Genomic DNA, 20407 nt, shown 5'->3' on the forward strand with positions numbered 1-20407 from the left:
GAGCTGCACGTGACCAGGCATGCACCAAGATTGCATGCGTCCAGGTGTGCACCAACTGCTGCTCGTGTCCAGGCGTGCACCGAGAGCTGCACGTGACCAGGCGTGCACCGAGAGCTGCACGTGACCAGGCGTGCACCGAGAGCTGCACGTGACCAGGCGTGCACCGAGAGCTGCACGTGACCAGGCGTGCACCGAGAGCTGCACGTGACCAGGCGTGCACCGAGAGCTGCACGTGACCAGGCGTGCACCGAGAGCTGCACGTGACCAGGCGTGCACCAAGATTGCATGCGTCCAGGTGTGCACCAACTGCTGCTCGTGTCCAGATGTGCACCGAGAGCTGCATGCGTCCAGGTGTGCACCTCCGGCTGCTCCTGTCCAGGCGTGCACCGAGAGCTGCACGTGACCAGGCGTGCCTTCGCTGCTGCACGGGGCGATAACGCCGATGCGGACCCACGCGGCGCGAATCAGGGCCCGCCGTGACGACGCACCAATCAGGACGCTCTCTCGCGCGGCCCGCCCCGCCCCCCCCACGACCTCTCGCGAGATCTCCCCGGGACTCGCCGTCGGGGAAGATGTTCCGAGTCCTTCGGCCGCGCCGAGGCCCGGCTCCAGCGGCGGTGAGTGCGGGGGCCGGGGCCGCGGCCAGAAGGAGGCCTTGGGCCGGCGTGGACGGCGCTGAGGGGGGGGAGGGGGAGGGGGAGGGGGAGGGGGAGGGGGGGGGTGTCATGGCGTCGGTTCAGGGTCCCAGGGGCGTCCGGTGCGAGACCTGCATTACCCTGGCGCCGGTTGCGGCCCATGATGCACCTGTGGAGCTCACCCTCTGCAGCAGTGAAGCGAATGCAATCACCTGGGTGATTTAATTTAAACCTGGACACCCAGCAAGGGAACAGGCCCTTCTGCCCCTCGACCCTGTGCTGCCCATTTGACCTGCAACCTGAAGGGTGGGAGGAAACCCATGGGGTGAACGTGCAAACTCCTTACAGACAGCACTGGGTATGAATCCTGGGGGGACCACCCTCTTTACTGAATGCACGCCCATCTGGGTGCGTGTCATGGACGCGCAGCCCAGTAGCTGGCCCTCGAGCCCGTCCTGCCCATTTAGCCTACCACCACCACCGTGGAGTTTTGAACGGGGGGGGGGGGGGGGGTACGGGCAGCGCCGGATTCGAACCCCGGTCGCTGACGCCGCAACGGTGTGGCGCCAACTGCCGCTTTGTTCCCGCTTTGTGACCGGGATGAAGATGTAAGGGGGGCGGGTTTGTGGACGGTACGGAGGAGTTGTGGCTGGTGTGGAGGGACGTTCTAGGTGGCGTCGAAGGATATAGACAGGATGCAGAAAACTGGCAGAGGGTGTTCAGTCTGGATAAGCGTCGGGTGATGCATTTTGGAAGATCAAACCTGAAGGCAGAGGGCATGGTTGGATGCTTAACGGTATGGAAGAATAGAGGGACCTTGGGGTCCAAATCCACAAGTGCAGGTTGATAGGACAGTTAAGAAGGCTTCTGGTATGCTGGGCTTCACTAATTGGGGAATGAAGTTCAGGAGTTGAGAGGTAAGGTGGCAGATCTGAAAATCGCTGGTGAGACCACACTTGGAATATTTCGTTCAGTTCCCGTGACCTCATTGCAGGAAGGACGTGCAAGCTATTGAAAAGGTGCAGAGGTTAGGTTAACAGAGCTGGGACTTTCCTCTTTGGAGTGAAGAAGGATGAGAGTTGACTCCATAGAGGTCTACAAGATTCTGAGAGGAGGACTGTCAGCACCTTTCTCCCAGGGTGGGAAACACCAAAGGACATCTGTACAAAGTGAAGGGAAAAAAAGTTTCAGGGAGACATTAGGGGTAAGGTTTTTTTTTTTAAACACAAAGTTGTGAGTGTCTGGGATGCCTTGCTTGGGGTGGTGGTGGAGGTTGGACCAATGGGGGCATTTCGGAGACTATTCGACAGCCCATGGATGATAGGGATGCGAGGGAGGAAGGATTTATTTTTTTGGGTAGTTATACGAGTTAGCACAGCATCATGGGCTGAAGGGCCTGTTGCAACTGGAAGTCGATGAAGTGCGTGGCAAGATGTGTATTTCTGTGCAAACAAATGGCTATTGTTGCTGAAAAGGGGGGGGGAGTGGAAGGAGGGGGGGTGGGGTGGTGGAGAAATGAAAACAAAGTACATTCTGATCAACTCTCCATCACAGTAATTTCCGTAATGGGGAGTTAGGTAGTCCTACCACAAAGGAGTGAGGAATTTGCCTAGTATCCATTGGAGTTGAAGAATGAGAGGTAATGCTTTTGAACCATATGAGATTCTACAACGATTGAACAGGTGATGAGATGCTCTTTCCTGTTGTTGGAGGGTCCAGACGGCTGCAGATGCTCAAGTGGATATTTGTAGATTATTCAACATTAAAGGACTCCGATCCTCGCGGATGGTAGTGGTAGACCTGGGAATGTAGCTGGCCATGTGGAATCAGTGGAAGAAGGAATAGCCTTTTTGATTGAGCTTTAAACTTTTGAATTGGTTTGAAAATAATAGGAAACATGGAAGTTAATTTTCTCTCAGTAAAATAAAGCAAATATTTTGTTCTTTTGATTTGTTTATTGTGTGTGGGGGAAAACCCTTTCTAAATTTGCTTTACAATGCTCAGAAGGATTTGTTACCATCTCATGTGTTTCCATTCTGGGAGTTGAGCAGAGTGAATTATAACTCCACATGCTGGCAATAGAATTTAACCTTCCAACTGTACCCTGTCAAGAACAAGCACGAAATACATCATTATAAATTGTGCAGGCATATTCTTTTCTTTGGCTTGGCTTCGCGGACGAAGATTTATGGAGGGGGTAAAAGTCCACGTCAGCTGCAGGCTCGATTGTGGCTGACGAGTCCGATGCGGGACAGGCAGACACGGTTGCAGGGGAAAATTGGTTGGTTGGGGTTGGGTGTTGGGTTTTTCCTCCTTTGTCTTTTGGGCTCTGCGGTCAAAGGAGGTTTTACAAATGTTACACATTTCCTATAAATTGTGATACATCATGCAGAAATACTGTGCATGTTTCCAATATGAAAGTTCCTCGTACACATTTACATTTTAGATCTAAAATTTATTTAATAAAAAAAGAAATAAATTTAGACCTACAGCATGGTAACAGGCTGTGCTGCCCAATTATACCCAGTTACATCCAATTGACCTCCAAACCCCGGTATGTTTTGAAGGGTGGGAGGAAACTAGACACAGGGAGAAAGTACAAACTCCTTGGAGACAGCGCAGAATCTTAACCCTGATCCTGATTGTGGTAACCGCTGTGCTAACTGTGCCACTCAGGTGGCCTGATGCTTTTTGGTTCTTAAAGGAATGCTATATCTCCTGTTTGGGGTAAGAGGCTTGGACTTGTAAGGTTCCTTGTTGGGTTTTGGCTCTCTATTAGGTAGACAATTCTCCCCAGGGCCGGAATAGCAAACACTGGAGGATACACGTACAAAGAGAAGGGAGAGAAGTTTAGGGGAGAGATCAGGGATAAGTTTTTACACACCGAGAGCTGTAGGTGCCTGGAATGCCTTACCAGGGGTAGTGGTGGAGGCTGAAACATTAGGGGCATTTAAGAAACTTTTAGACAGGCACATGAATGAAAGAAAAATCAAGGGTATGAAGCAGGAAGGGTTCTTTTGGAAGGAATATGTGCGTTGGCACAAGATTGAGGGCCGAAGGGCTTGTACTATTGCTGTGGTGTTTGATGTTCCAATTCACTCGATCTTTGCAAAGTAATTGTTCTAATTGGAGCAATTAAGTTGGAGCTGGTCCACCTGATCCAACAACCTTGCAGCTTAATTATTTGACACATCCCCCCCCCATACTTTCTCGGACTTACTTTACCAAGTGTAGGTTGTGGGAGTTGGGAAGGATGTTGAAGTGAAATGATTACTTTGTTATAGATTATTGAATACTATTTGCTGGTATCTTTGGACATTGTCCAGAGATGATAAACATTGAAATTTTGATAGGGTTGACGTATCGAGTGTTGTGAGTATTTTTGTGTGTAATATTATGATCCCATTAATTTAAAAAAAATTCCTCTTTTATGTAATTTTCTTCCCTTGTTGTCCACTCTGCCTTGTCAAAATTAAGATCAAATCAAAATGGAAAACCTCATCTGGTGATTTTATTGATATTCCCAAGGACAGATGGGTTAGAAGGAAAACAAATGATGCAATTCTAAAACTGAATAAAATTGGCGTTGCGTAGATAGATGTCCAAAGTGTATTCTATTTCATGCTCTTGGGCATCATGGAGAATCTGAGCCCTTTAGATGTGGCATGAGTAAAGTAGAATATTTGGATATGATCTTGGGCTGGCAATCTAGTGTATGTGTATTAAATTATGTTGGGTGAAAGAGAATGGTTATTTTGTGAGGAACACCAGAAGTATTTTGAAAACTGAACACAAGAAAAAAGAGCAAGAGTAGGCCATTCGGCCCATTGAGCCTGCTCTGCCATTCAGAGAGATCATGGCTGATTTAATGATGGGCTCATCTTCAGCTACCTGCCTTTTCCCCATATCCCTTAATTTCCCCTACGAGGTAGAAATCTATCCAATCTTATCTTAAAATATATTTACTGAGGTCGCTTCCACTGCTTCAAGGGGCAGCAAATTCCACAGATTCATCACCCACTGAGAAAAACAGTTCCTCCTCATCTCTATCTAAAACCTCCTACCCTGAATCTTGTTCTCATCTCCCCACCAATGGAAACAACTTGTCTACCAACCATTGTGAGGTACCTTGCTGGTCTCCCCCACCCCACTTCAACTGCTTGAAAACCAGACCCAGAGTAGTTTTGGAAGTGAGCATAAATAATGGCTCGTTGGTGAATGCAAGAGATCTCAAATGTTATTTCTCAGAACATTAGAGTTTCCAAGAGCATGCTGTATCCAATTTAACTGTCATGTTTCCTACTCTGTGACTAATTCTACTCATCTTAGGAGAACTTGGGAGCAATCCAATCTTATTGATAACATCCTCCAGGCCAGTTTTTGGATTTATAAGCGCACAGAAGGATGTCAAAGATCAAGCAACTATCTGTGACCATTGGAATTGTTTACGGCTGCAGACTTCATCTGGTGGCTAAATCTTTATGAATCATTAGGCCTTCCAGGTGTAATTCATTGGGTAATCTTTCTTTATCACAGTCCTGTTCTGCACACCGTCTTTGGAGGTATCAGTACCTTGGAGGGTACAGATAGGAATTGCTAGAATTGAGTCATGTACGAAAGAGAATCATTTGGATGGATGAAAGAAGTTAGAGTTTGTCCCTTTATAGTTGTGATGGTTCGGAGTAGATTTAACCTTCTAAAATGTGAACGACTTTTGAATTTTATTGGCATAGAGGGATATGTTTACAAGTATTATCAGTAGAATAAATGCTGAAAACATGAGGAAATAAAAGGGGGAAATGGAAGTAACTGGGTATCTCATTCAATGTGCAGGGACTAATCTTTCTTCTTCTTTCTTTGGCTTGGCTTCGCGGACGAAGATTTATGGAGGGGGTAAATGTCCACGACAGCTGCAGGCTCGTTTGTGGCTGACAAGTCCGATGCGGGACAGGCAGACACGGTTGCAGCGGTTGCAGGGGTAAATTGGTGGGTTGGGTGTTGGGTTTTTCCTCCTTTGCCTTTTGTCAGTGAGGTGGGCTCTGCGGTCTTCTTCAAAGGAGGTTGCTGCCCGCCAAACTGCACGGTTTGAGGCGATATCAGCCCACTGGCGGTGGTCAATGTGGCAGGCACCAAGAGATTTCTTTAGGCAGTCCTTGTACCTTTTCTTTGGTGCACCTCTGTCACGGTGGCCAGTGGAGAGCTCGCCATATAACACTAATAGATGTAAGCAAAAAACCACAATGCTGGAGAAACAGCTCAAGCCTGGTTATGTATCTTTATCTTTGCTATATAAAAGAGGCGTTTCTCCAGAATTGTATTTTTACTTCAACCATGGTGCCTGCAGACTTTCGTGTTTTACTACAGATAGATGTAACACTGTTCAAAATTCCTTGATGGTCGTGTAATAGTATAGAACATGTACGAAATTGCCTTCAGCATGTTGCAAGGCAGACAAAGTTGCCATAATTGTTGCCCAGTGTCCCTTACAGTATGAGCGAAAGAGAGGCAAACAAAAGAGTCCCACTGAGAGTCCGTGGATTTGCCTCCAGTGGTCCTGCAGCCTCCGCAGCTAGCTGCACAGATTCCTGTTCTATTCATTAGCAGGCCCAAGCTCCAGATCCAAACCTCTGATATAATTTAGAGACCTTCTTGGCCTCAGCATCCTCTTGAACCCCAGCCTTGAACCATTTTCCAGCAGCCCACCGCCGATGTGGGTCCCTCAGCCACTGAGCCCGTCCTCTGCTTCTCTTTCTCAACTGGGAGGGGTGGGGGGTTGCTCTTCCCCCTCTCTGGTACCATGCTGCCTCCCTGGAGTCTGCACTCCCTTGTGGCTGCTGTTGTGCGCAGGTGTCTCCATCTTGGGTACAGATGCCTGTGGTTGCAGGGTTTTACTTACAAACACCACTGGCTCCTTGAACAGGCTGTGAAAAGCCCGTACAGAGCTGCCAGCGTTAGGACCGGGCAGTTGAACCCTTTGGAGCAGCACTGTGTCTCTGCTCTCCCGGGTCCACACCAGGGGGAGCGCTGCCATTGCCGTAGCTCTGGCAGTGCGCCATTTTTTCATTTTGTAAAAAAAAACATTTAAACTGAAACTATTTATCTTTCCAGGAAGGGGAATTGTAGCTACTTATTCCACATCTTTTTGCTTTTAGAATTGTTGTTCTTTTATATGATGTAATGGGCTGCAGAGGCCTAATAATCAATTGGATCATTTGAACTGATGTCACTGTATCAGGTTATTTTTGACATGCAGTTATATATTCTTTTTTCTTTTTCAATCTTTTTATTATTATTATAATTTATAAACACATACAGTTCAAAGAGATATAAAAAAAATACATAGTAAATAATGAATTAATACAGAGATATTAAACAATAATATTACAGAATAAAAATATATCATAAAAAAAAAATTTTGATCAGTTTAGGGTGTGAACTATCTCTAAAAAAAAGATATAATTAATAACAATATATGAAAAAAGAGAAAAAAAAACCCCAAAAAAGAAGAAAAAACAAATCTGAATTTAAAAAAACTTAAAAAAAACTTTTTAAAAAAAACCTACAGATATAGCTAAACCACGCCGATCACTCCGATCTCATCTTACAGCCCAATTATCATACATAATCATAGAAAGAAAACAGAGCCAGATCAACTCACCACAAATGAAAATATTGAATAAATGGTCGCCAGGTTAACTCAAACTTAGAAGGGGATTCATAGACAGAGTTTCTAATTTTCTCTAAATTTAAACATAGTATAGTTTGGGTAAACCATTGGAAAACAGTGGGAGGATTTACCTCTTTCCAATTTAATAGTATAGATCTTCTAGCCATTAGTGTAAGAAAAGCAATCATACGATCCGCAGGAAGAGATAAATAAGTCAAATCTATCATAGGTAATCCAAAAATTGCAGTAATGGGATGTGGTTGTAAATCAATATTCAAAACAGTAGATATAATGGAAAAAATTTCCTTCCAATAATTCTGTAAAGAGGGACAGGACCAAAACATATGTGTAAGGGAAGCTATTTCCAATTGACATTTATCACATATAGGATCGATATGAGAATAAAAGCGATGGTGTTTATCTTTAGACATATGAGCTCTATGAACAACTTTAAACTGTATTAGTGAATGTTTTGCACATAGAGAAGAAGAGTTTACCAGTCGCAGAGCAGTTATATATTTATGCATTTTCAAACTTCACGGGATAATTGAACACAATGTTTTATTTGGGAAGGAATGCACCCTTGTTAATTATTAGGAAAAGCTGATTTTATTAATTTTAGATTATTTCACGACTCCAGTAATGATCTGAAATCATTAATCATTTATCCTGACTGCCCTTGTGGATAAACATTACTAAGGCTTTGTATTGGCAATGAAATAAAGTATTATGTCACAACACCTGAAGCTTGATGTTGACAATGAGAAATAATGTTTACTCAATTGTTGCTCTTGCATATTCTGTGGGCGACGCCACACTGAGGTCCTATAAAATGGATGAAAAAAGATTCCATGTATATTTTGGAAGAAATTCTCCCAGTATACTGACCAAAATCTTTCTCTTACAATAAAAACTTTTCAAGTTTGAAGATTCTTTTATTTTTATGTATTTAAAAACAGATGCAACGTTACACCAAATTGTATTTAGACTGCCATAAGATTCACAGTCAGCAGAAATTGTCTGGCCCACCTTGCGTTTCGAGAATGAGAAGGAAAACAAAGGCCCTTCAGAGTCACCAAGTATTCATGAATTTTCCTCCAGCAGCCACACAGACTTCAGTCCAAACCATCGGCAACCCGAGCTCCAGATGCAAACTTCTGACACAATCAGGGAGCATTCAGTGCCTGAGGCCCTTCTCGCATCCTGGTTCCGATGCCTGATACCCTTTCGGCCAATCTTGAGCCAGTGTCCAGCAGTCCGCCGCCTGGTGTGAGCCTTTTGACCACAAGTCACCAGTAGTCTGTGCCATGCGCTGGTCCCTGCAGTCTGCAACCCTTTGAGGCCACTACTAGCACAGGTGCGCCATCTTGGGTGCAGGCCCTGTGGTCGCAGGATTTAAAAATAAAACTGTCGGCTCCTTTAACAGGCTGTTAAAAGCCTGAACAGAGACATCGGTGGGAGGACTGGGTTGTAGAACCCTGTGGAGGAGCGCTGTGTCTCCACTCCCTGCTCTCACTGGCAGCTGTACCACTATTGTAGTAGTTCTGACAGCACCACAATTTTAAAACTTTTTTATTTTAAAGACTTAGCAATGTAAAACTAGTATTTGGAGCATGAATTTCATTGTTCGGTGTTTAATTCCATTTTCAGTTCCAAGAGAGAGTGTCATAGATATATAGCCCCTTCAGTCTATTGAGTCCACACAAATCAAAATAAATCTCTTTTTTTCCCCCACCCCACGCGATCAACTCTCCCCAGATTCAACCTCTTCCAATGCACTGACGGGGAAACTGGAGGCTCCAGGTTAAACCAATGGTGTGCTGGAGAATTTGTGGATAACACCAGAGAATTGAATCTGGGTTGCTGGAGTAGTAAGATGGCAGCTCGACTTGCTATCCCATTGGGCTGCCCAGGTATCAAAGCAGATTTTTTTCCAGTATGCCCCCTAACCTGCCATTGGTAGGAAGATGCCTCACAGCTAGTCACCTCACTTTACAATGCCTCTGTGTGACTGAACTACTTCTGGTTTCATCCAGACTGCTGCAGGAACTAAATGAGGCATCAGGTTGCTGGGATTATAGCACAGGATTGCGTGCATATTAAACATGGGATAGCATGACCAGCATTATGGTTTTACAATGCTGCCACATCTGATTTTAAATAATAATGGATAGTTAGATATTTAGTTGGAGGAGAAGGCTCTGTGAGCATCCCTTATTCTCAATATGGGTGGAGCCCAAGATGAATGCAAAAGGCAAGGTTAAAATGTTTCTTCACCAGATGCACTTACTGGATGATCAAGTTTTTGCGTTCTCTGGAGGTACTCACCATTACAGAAGGCAACGGGCTCCAGATAAGACATTAAGACATAGGAGCAGAAATAAGCTATTCAGCGGATAGAGTCTGCCTCCCCATTCGATCATGATCTGATCCATTCCCCCACTCAGCCGCACTGCCTGGGCCTCGACCCATAACTATTGCTGCTCTGGCTAATCAGCGACCTGTCAATCTCTGTCTGAATACACCCAATAGCTTGGCCTCCACAAAACTACCTGTGGTAACAGGTTCACCACCCTCTGGCTAAAGAAAGTTCTCTGCATCTCTGCTCCACGCAGGCACCCTTCAATCCTAAAGTTGTGCCTTCTTGTCCTAGACTCTTCCACCATGGGAAGCAACCCGACTCTGTCCTTTTAACATTTGAAATATTTCAATGAAAATTCCCCTCATTCTCCTAAATTCCAACAAATTCCAGATGTGCTGACTGGATAATCCATTTATATCTCTTCTTGAAGAGCTCACCATCGCAGACGTCAATATATTATCACATACGTGGGATCAACACCAATTGAGATTCCCTCTCAGTCACAAACCTCTCTGATTGGCAAGTGTTCATCATATGGCCAGAATTCTGGAATGCCAGCAGCTATACTTTGTGAGGGGATTCTCTTTGTCACCGAAGCCTCTCGAAAACCTACAGGTTTACCGTGGAGAGGATTCTGTCTGGTTTCATCACTGCCTGGAGGTGCCAAAGCTCAGGACAAGAAAAGAACTCCAGAGGGTTGTTAACTTGGCCTTTGACATCACAGATACTAGTTTTCACTCCATCGAGGTCATCAACAAGAGGCAGTATCTTATCCTTAAAGACCCCCACCACCCAGGCCATGCCCTCTTCACTCAGCCACACAAGGACGGCTTCTTCCCCTCCGCCATCAGATTCCTGAATGAACAATGAATCACAGACACCGCCTCCCTTTGACATTTTCTTGCACTATTTTGTAAGATGGTTTCACTGTGATCCTGCTGCAGAACAACAAGCTTATGACCATAGATTTTGATTCTAATTGTAGTGTGGGAATTCAAGAAGGTGACTCAACATTATCTCCATGAAAATTAGAAAAGGGTGAATATGTTTTGGCCTTGCCAGTGTCATATATATCACAAGAATGAATGAAAGAAAATGTTCTCAACTGTAATCCTTTAACTCTGGTATTTTTTTAATTAACAAGGAGCAAACCCGACAGTTCTGAGATGATTTTTTCTTTCTTTTGTAGATCTGCCATCTGCAGCGACTTCAGAGCACCCTTGTGCTTGCAGAACACAATAATAAACAGTTGACTCCAATTACCCTCAATACCGTTACTGCTGCGAAACAGCTGGGTGAAGATGTGACCTGCTTGGTTGCTGGAACAGACTGTAGCAAAGTAGGAAGTGTTTGCCATAACTTAAAGACGTTTCTGGTTCAAAATCATTATAACATTGCGCTGTCATGTCTCTAGGACATTACTGACCCCCACAACAAATTGCATTTATATTACATGTTTAATAAAACATTTTATGGTACCTCAGTGAAAACTGAAACTGATCCAAAGGACTTCGTCAAAAAGGCACGTTTAGAGGCATGACTATAAAAACAAGGTCAGGTAGAAAAATGGAGCATGTTTCTTTGCCTTAGCAGTGTCGTTGATATAACCCAGATTTTTTTATTTTTGCACACTGCATTTCCTGCATTATTTCCCCGAGATTCAGCTCAAAGCTAATGTTTGTTTAATTCTTACAGGTGGTGGAAGAGGTTAGTAAAGTGCAAGGGATCAAGAGGATTTTAGTGGCACAGAATGACCTATTCAAAGGTTTCCTACCAGGTGGGTGTTTGATTTACTTACTATGACACCGAGGGAGGTAAATGTGGCTCATTAGGTCTTTCCAACTCCTTGTTTTCCTTTTAGAATCAGAACTGTACAACACGATAGCACAAAACTCTCTGCCCAATCATCTTTTTTTGCGTAGTTCCGCTGACCCACACCTAGTCCGTCGCCCTTCATATCTTTCCCATCCATACACCTGTTTAAATTCTTCTTAAACGTTAAGATTGAGCCTGCATTCACCATTTCAGCTGGCAACTTGTTCCACGCTCCCACCTCTCTCTATGAAGAAGTTTCCCCCTAAACTTTTGCCCTTTCACCCTTAACCCATGTTCTCTGGTTTGCATTTCATTTACCCTCAGTGGAAAAAGCCAACCTATGTTTACTCCGTCTGTCCCCCCTCATCATTTTAAATACTTCTATTAAATTTTCCCTCATTCTTCTACGCTCCAGGGAATAAAGTCCCAACCTGTTTAACCTTTCTCTGTAACTCAGTTCCTGAAGTCCGGGCAATATCTTAGTAAATCTCTGCACACTTTCTTATTGATATCTTTCCTGTAGTTAGGTCTCTAAAACTGCGCACAGCACTCCAATTTGGCCTCACTAATGTCTTGTACCATAATATCCCAGCTCCTATTCTCTATACTTTGATTTATGAAGGCCAATATGCCAGAAGCTCTCTTTACATCCCTATCCACCTGAGATGCCACTTTCAGAGATTTGTGCATTCCCAGATCTCTCTGCTCCTCTGTACTCCTCAGTGACCTATCATTTACTGTGTATTTCTTACCTTGGTTTGTCCTTCCAAAATGCAACACCTCACACTAGTCTGCATTAAATTCCATCTGCCATTCTGCATCTTATTGTCTTGCCTTCCCATCAGAGAACATAGTGCAGGGTTAATTTGCATTTGAAAAGTACTTATGCAAGCACTTAAAATGTGGTATAAAATGGTAATGATGGAGTACTGAATAATGGGATTAGTATAGACACAGTGGTCCATAGAATCTGACTGTGCTGTTTGAATTTATAACTCTACAGTAGCCAGTTAACCCATGGGTGGACTCTGGAACTCCCAGTGGAAAATCATGGAAAGAATTTGATAAGACCCAAGGTCAGGTCTGATGATGCAGTACCAACTGCTGTGCCACCAGGCTGCCCAGCTTGCTAACTGAAGTCGATAGATTCTTTATCTCAGAACATAATGGAAACAAAGTGGTGATCTTGAAATGAGACGAGAACGAGGGGGCTTAGCCTCAAAATTCAGGGTAGTAGATTTGGGACAGAGGAACTGCTTTTCTCAGAGGGTGGTGAATCTATGGAATTTGCTGCCCTTTGAAGCAGTGGAGGTGACGTCCATAAACATATTTACGACAAGGTTGGATAGAATTTTTCACGTTAGGGGAATTAAAGGATATGGGGAAAAAAGGCAGGTAGGTGGAAGTGAGCTTCTCATCAAATCAGCCGTGATCTTATTGAATAGTGGAGCAGACTCGACGGGATGAACTCCTGCCCCTATTTTTTAAAAACTTTTTTATTAACCATTATTATAGGTAAACAATACATGAGGAGGAGTGCATAATCAAGAAGGTAAAAAAAATCACTAAATGACATCATATATATATATATATATAAAACATATTGCATTACACCACAATCAATGAATATGTCCTCATCTCCTCAAACTGTTCAAAAAAGGAAAATTTTTATTATATAAAACCCCACCTCATCTAAGAGAAAAAAACCCAAACTAAAACAAAAAAGAGACTGGACAGCCTATCCTTTACCAACAAAGAGAAAACAAATAAATATAGTCCAGAAGGGAAAGTAATTCTACTAACAAAGTCGTGTGGAAATAATTTATAAAAGGTTCCCGTGTCTCTTCAAATTTAACACAAATATCGAATGTACGACTCCTAACTTTCTCTAAACATGACATAATTTGAGAGAGCCAAAGTAGGTGGATTAGAATCTTTTCATTTAAATAAAATAGCTCTTCTAAGCCAACAATGTAGAAAAGGCTACATCCCGATATGTGGAAGTGGGGACTCATCCCACTTTTGGAAGTATAATGGATGAGGGAAAAAGATTCCTGCAGGCCTATGTTTATATCCCTCATAATGTTACATCATCATATACATCCCCTCTTATCCCCTCTGATTTAGGGAAGACAGATCTAATCTCTCCAGTTTTTTGTCACAACTGAAAGGCTCCGTCCTAGACCACATCCTGGTGAATTTCCTTTGCATCCTCTTCAGTGCTATCACATCCTTCCTATAGTGCGATGACCAGATGTGCAAGCAATACTCCAGCTGAGGTCTGACTTTGAAAAATAAAGTTGATCTCCCAGATCTACCATTCAATGCTCTGACTAATGAAGCCCTGAATCCCATGTGGCACATGTTTCATTTGGTGATTTATGTGCTTTGGGGTTCATTGATATTCTTTTGACTAATGTAGATGCTTTCAGTCTATTTGTACCCTTAATGTTACGTTTTCTGTATTGTTCACAGAGGAACTGACACCATTGGTTTTGGCTACACAAAAACAATTTAAATTCACGCATATATGCGCAGGGGCCTCTGCTTTTGGAAAGGTGAGTTTTAAACACTGGCAAGAAAACATTCATGGGTGATTTCAACTGAACCAATCTATTTTAGTTTTGTTTAAAACCACATTATTCAGAATTTCAGATAAGCCAGCTTGTTGGTAAAAGTTGTCATGGAAGGTTTTCCTTTTGGTTTAGAGTTTTGCATAAGGATGTTCATAGTCGAACTGTTACACTCATTTTAGGAGTCGATGCTGATTTATCTACGCCTCAAAATCCACTTGCTTCTAAAACAGATTAAACTGATCCATACCTTTATAATCTATCATTTAATAACTCATGAGAGGTAAATAAAAAAAAAAAATGCTTGGTGAAAACCTGAACCCGAGGAGAGGCAAACAGAATTAACTGCAACTTCCTTTTTGATGGTTGTTTAATTCACTGCCACTTCTCTTCCAGGAAGGTCATCAACCTGAAATGTTTTTCTGTGTACAGATGCTGCTGGGTATTGCCATCATTTTCAGGTTTTATTTCAGATTTTTAGCATCTTCAGTCCTTTGATTTTTTTTCCTCTCTCACTGAGGATATTGGACGAATTATTCCATAGTTCTTTGGTTAATATGGATAGTTAATTCGACGTAGGTACGCACATTGAAAATTGCTGTTTGAATTACAATAAAAGATTGAGTCATTTAGTGTATTCAATTGTATTTTTTTTGTACATCCCTCTTTTGTTCGGCTATCTCTCATGTTCCCCCATATCTTGATGAAGAGCTCAAGCCCGGAACGTTGGTGATGTATCTTTCCCGTTGCTACATAAAGGCCCTGTTTGACCTGCTGAGTTTCTCCAGCATTTGTGTGTTTTTTCACCAAGGTTGTGGAGATCACAGCCAATTAACTCTGCACGAATTGAATCTAGTAGTATGTGTAAATGTAATCATAGTTGGATTAACATGATTATTAGAGAGAGGAACAGACTAATTAATGTCTTCTTCTTTGCTTGGCTTCGCGGACGAAGATTTATGGAGGGGGTAAAAAGTCCACGTCAGCTGCAGGCTCGTTTGTGGCTGACAAGTCCGATGCGGGACAGGCAGACACGGTTGCAGGGGAAAATTGGTTGGTTGGGGTTGGGTGTTGGGTTTTTCCTCCTTTGCCTTTTGTCAGTGAGGTGGGCTCTGCGGTCTTCTTCAAAGGAGGTTGCTGCCCGCCAAACTGTGAGGCGCCAAGATGCACGGTTTGAGGCGTTATCAGCCCACTGGCGGTGGTCAATGTGGCAGGCACCAAGAGATTTCTTTAGGCAGTCCTTGTACCAGTGGAGAGCTCGCCATATAACACGATCTTGGGAAGGCGATGGTCCTCCATTCTGGAGACGTGACCCATCCAGCGCAGCTGGATCTTCAGCAGCGTGGACTCGATGCTGTCGACCTCTGCCATCTCGAGTACTTCGACGTTAGGGATGAAAGCGCTCCAATGGATGTTGAGGATGGAGCGGAGACAACGCTGGTGGAAGCGTTCTAGGAGCCGTAGGTGGTGCCGGTAGAGGACCCATGATTCAGAGCCGAACAGGAGTGTGGGTATGACAACGGCTCTGTATACGCTTATCTTTGTGAGGTTTTTCAGTTGGTTGTTTTTCCAGACTCTTTTGTGTAGTCTTCCAAAGGCGCTATTTGCCTTGGCGAGTCTGTTGTCTATCTCATTGTCGATCCTTGCATCTGATGAAATGGTGCAGCCGAGATAGGTAAACTGGTTGACCGTTTTGAGTTTTGTGTGCCCGATGGAGATGTGGGGGGGCTGGTAGTCATGGTGGGGAGCTGGCTGATGGAGGACCTCAGTTTTCTTCAGGCTGACTTCCAGGCCAAAAATGAACTGTTCATTATTGAAGGTGACACTGTTCGATATTTTCTGAATAGTGCGTTACATTTTGCATTATATGTTACCTTTTTAATGCATGTCTAACAGGTTTAAGGTGAATAATTGAAAATATGTTAATCTATTCCAAGAATATTTTCTGTGCAGTGTAATTGTTTTACAGTAAAATGTGCTGGTTTCTGTTCAAATAACTTTGCACCCTCATGTCATGTATCCCATTATGGAATTAAATAGGACATCAGGTTTGAATTCAATTAACCAGATGTACGTGTGATTGGGAATGTGCTACTCGAGAGGGTGAGAGCGACAGATTCAATAGCGACTTCCTAAAGAGATTTGGATGTTGTGCCTCGATGAGTGTGTGTGTTAGGACAAAGGGAAAAGAGCAGAGGAATAAGATTTGTCATGGTGAATTTCCAAAGAACAATGTTTTGCAGTGTTTTATTGTGATTCCAAACCTATTGTAAAATTGGAACCTAAAAAAGAGTGTTCACTTGCACTTTGACGAAAAGGTTAATGTGGTTAGTGGTTGATAATGCTCTCCAGTTCTTTAACGGAGGCCTAAATTGCTATTACACTTCCTGCAACATCCCTTGGAATCCTTCATATTGTTTTGGAGCTGTCAAATCAATTGCTTAATGGGATCTCAATTGAATTACAGTGCATTACACAGCGCATTATATATCATAAGTTCTGTTTTATTTAATTCGATCTGCTCTTTTCTCTGGGCTGTATTCTTTTAAGAATATATAAATGTATATAATATATATATATATATTAAAAAAACACCCAGAAAAGAAAATTAAGTGTCATCTTTTGTGGACGTAGTAAATGTAAATCATGGTAAACTGGTTGACCTTTTTGAGTTTTGTGTGCCCGATGGAGATGTGGGGGGGCTGGTAATGATGGTGGGGAGCTGGCTGATGGTTGACCTCAGTTTTCTTCAGGCTGACTTCCAGGCCAAACATTTTGGCAGTTTCCGCAAAGCAGGACGTCAAGCACTGAAGAGCTGGCTCTGAATGGGCAACTAAAGCGGCATCGTCTGCAAAGAGTAGTTCGCGGACAAGTTTCTCTTGTGTCTTGGTGTGAGCTTGCAGGCGCCTCAGATTGAAGAGACTGCCATCCGTGCGGTACCGGATGTAAACAGCGTCTTCATTGTTGGGGTCTTTCATGGCTTGGTTCAGCATCATGCTGAAGAAGATTGAAAAGAGGGTTGGTGCCAGAACACAGCCTTGCTTCACGCCATTGTTAATGGAGAAGGGTTCAGAGAGCTCATTGCTGTATCTGACCCGACCTTGTTGGTTTTCGTGCAGTTGGATAATCATGTTGAGGAACTTTGGGGGACATCCGATGCGCTCTAGTATTTGCCAAAGCCCTTTCTTGCTCACGGTGTCGAAGGCTTTGGTGAGGTCAACAAAGGTGATGTAGAGTCCTTTGTTTTGTTCTCTGCATTTTTCTTGGAGCTGTCTGAGGGCAAAGACCATGTCAGTAGTTCCTCTGTTTGCGCGAAAGCCGCACTGTGATTCTGGGAGAATATTCTCGGCGACACTAGGTATTATTCTATTTAGCACACAAAACTCAAAACGGTCAACCAGTTTACCTATCTCGGCTGCACCATTTCATCAGATGCAAGGATCGACAATGAGATAGACAACAGACTCGCCAAGGCAAATAGCGCCTTTGGAAGACTACACAAAAGAGTCTGGAAAAACAACCAACTGAAAAACCTCACAAAGATAAGCGTATACAGAGCCGTTGTCATACCCACACTCCTGTTCGGCTCCGAATCATGGGTCCTCTACCGGCACCACCTACGGCTCCTAGAACGCTTCCACCAGTGTTGTCTCCGCTCCATCCTCAACATCCATTGGAGCGCTTACATCCCTAACGTCGAAGTACTCGAGATGGCAGAGGTCGACAGCATCGAGTCCACGCTGCTGAAGATCCAGCTGCGCTGGATGGATCACGTCTCCAGAATGGAGGACCATCGCCTTCCCAAGATCGTGTTATATGGCGAGCTCTCCACTGGCCACCGTGACAGAGGCGCACCAAAGAAAAGGTACAAGGACTGCCTAAAGAAATCTCTTGGTGCCTGCCACATTGACCACCGCCAGTGGGCTGATATCGCCTCAAACTGTGCATCTTGGCGCCTCACAGTTTGGCGGGCAGCAACCTCCTTTGAAGAAGACCGCAGAGCCTACCTCACTGACAAAAGGCAAAGGAGGAAAAACCCAACACCCATCCCCAACCAACCAATTTTCCCCTGCAACTGCTGCAATCATGTCTGCCTGTCCCGCATCGGACTTGTCAGCCACAAACGAGTCTGCAGCTGACGTGGACTTTTTACCCCCTCCATAAATCTTCGTCCGCGAAGCCAAGCCAAAGAAGGAAATGTAAATAAAAATATCGTGCTTTTGGTGTATAATTTTTCCCAACCAAATGCATAGAAAATGAAAAAGAATAAATGCCGGAGGTCCACTTAGCTGCAAAAAGCTACCGAACATTTTGAGAGAGAAGGAAGAAAACGTTCTGAACACTGTTACGCTAACTTGGTGCCATGTGTGGCGTGATGCCAATGAAGCATACTTTGAATCCCCATCTAATTTGTTGCAGTTTCGATAGAGTAATGGAGTGTTAAAAGTGAATCTGATGATGCCTTACTATCCTTTGTTCATAACTTGTATTAGTAACTGGTTGTCTTATTAGCCAGATATCTGAGAAATGTTGATGTGGATGAATCTAATTAAATAACCTGAATATAAAAGCATTTATTCTTTTTCATTTTCTGTGCCTTTCACCAAAAACACAATATTTTTATTTACATTTACTACATCCACAAAAGATGACACTTAATTTCCTTTTCCAGATGTTTATTTTTTAAAATATATAAATAAGAATTGGTTTGACTTAAAAATGTGTAGACATCTTTATTATATTTTGTTCTGAAGAGTTGATTTAAGCTTTCCATTTGTTTGCAGAATCTTCTACCTCGAATAGCTGCAAAACTTGACGTTGCTGCCATCTCCGATATCATTGAAATTAAATCCCCTGACGTGTTTGTCAGAACCATCTATGCAGGTAGGAACAAGATAGATCCCGACAGTGCCTTGATGATGTAGTAGAAGTTTGAGAATCCGCACTGCTCGGGGGATTGGGTTGGCTTGGATTTTCCAGATTCTCGAGCAGTACTTTTAAAATTCAAATTTAAGGAGGAATAAAGAAGAGATGAGCAGGTAAATTTTGATACTTTATACAGTAGCAAATGCAGCGTGGTTCACTTATTAAAATGAGCAGTTTTAAAGAAAAGTAAAAATGCCGCTGGGCACCTGTGACGCTTTTGCACGCATGCACACAAAAGCCCGCTAAGTTTAAAAAGTTTGAGAGTTTTTGAGAAGTCTGGATTCTCAGATAGTCTGGACTTCTGACATCCGGATTTTTGGACTTCTACTGTATCAGAAAGTTAGTGGTATAAGAGTTTAGTTTTCCTTTTCACTGAATGAACAACCTAACTTGGTTCTTGAAGTACTCCTGGAGCCATTTGTACTCTTTTCTATAATTCACTAGAATTTGACTGGGAACCAAAGACGAATCCACTTAAGGTTTTATTGTTACATTTCTTCCATCTGCTACACTAAATCTTTTATTTCCCTTTTGATTGAAGCAATGTTCTGTATGGACGGGCAAGCTGTAATCAGTAGTTACTGCCATTGTTAAAAGCAGGCAGATCGTTGGATATTTCACTTAGTGCAACAACTTGCACCTGCTGTGGCTTGTATGCAGCTGAGACATTTGAGTGCTGGAGGCATTTTACCACCGGAGCAAGATCTGGGATTTTAAGAGGTGATGTTAAAAGCAAGGTGAAAGGGTTGGTTTTGAGAAGGCACAAGCATGAGGAGGGACAAAACGTGAGGGTGGAGGTGTCGGATTTAAGATGTATGGCATGAGCAGTGGATTAAAAGAAAAAGATCTGGGATAGAAGCTGAAAATATATTCTGGGGGTGAATGGAGCAATCCTGTAACGTGGACTGGATTAGACTAGGTTTGAGGGCTTGAAAGGGGTGAGAGAATCGGGTTGGGATTATCTATCCGTTAGGTCAGGTGTGGCCAAACTTTTAATTTTTAATTTAGACGTACAACACGGTAACAGGCCATTTCGGCCCACGAGTACGTATTGGGAGGCATAGGGTTAATTGGGCGGCATCGACGTGGGCCAAGATGGCCTGTTACAATGCTGTATATCTAAATTAAAAATTAAAAGGATAGGACACTGGTGAGAGTCTTACTGCAATGGAAGTTGGTGGAGATTAGGGCTTCGTGACTAATGATTTGTAAAAAGTGAACTTTGAGTTGTGATGTCATGGAGCCTTTAGATACCTGATTGTTGTGGTGGGTTGTGGAGTTATTCAGGCCCAGTTCTGCAGTGTTGGACTTGCCCAGACAGAGCAATCCAAGTGGGGATGTAATTGAGAAGTTGGATGGTTGGGGGGGGGTAACTTAGTTTTTGACAAGAGCCATCAAATGTCGTAGCATTGCGCATTTTCTCAGAGGA

General features: G+C 43.4%; 1 protein-coding gene across 2 annotated transcripts in view; it reads left to right on the top strand.

The window, feature by feature from the left end:
* Positions 1–473: 473 nt before the first annotated feature.
* etfa (electron transfer flavoprotein subunit alpha) overlaps positions 474–20407 on the top strand; it is a 58003-nt gene continuing 38069 nt past the window's right edge. Inside the window, exons 1-5 of one of the 2 annotated variants that reach the window (XM_069902553.1) lie at positions 474–617; positions 10854–11003; positions 11360–11441; positions 13955–14037; positions 18837–18936. In XM_069902553.1, coding sequence (XP_069758654.1) covers positions 573–617; positions 10854–11003; positions 11360–11441; positions 13955–14037; positions 18837–18936 — 460 coding nt within the window. In that variant the 5' untranslated portion in view covers positions 474–572. The remainder of the gene's footprint in view (positions 618–10853; positions 11004–11359; positions 11442–13954; positions 14038–18836; positions 18937–20407) is intronic. The other variant, XM_069902552.1, reaches the window with a different exon arrangement.

Source organism: Narcine bancroftii, chromosome 11 (genome assembly GCF_036971445.1).
Source record: "Narcine bancroftii isolate sNarBan1 chromosome 11, sNarBan1.hap1, whole genome shotgun sequence".
Taxonomy (NCBI): domain Eukaryota; kingdom Metazoa; phylum Chordata; class Chondrichthyes; order Torpediniformes; family Narcinidae; genus Narcine; species Narcine bancroftii.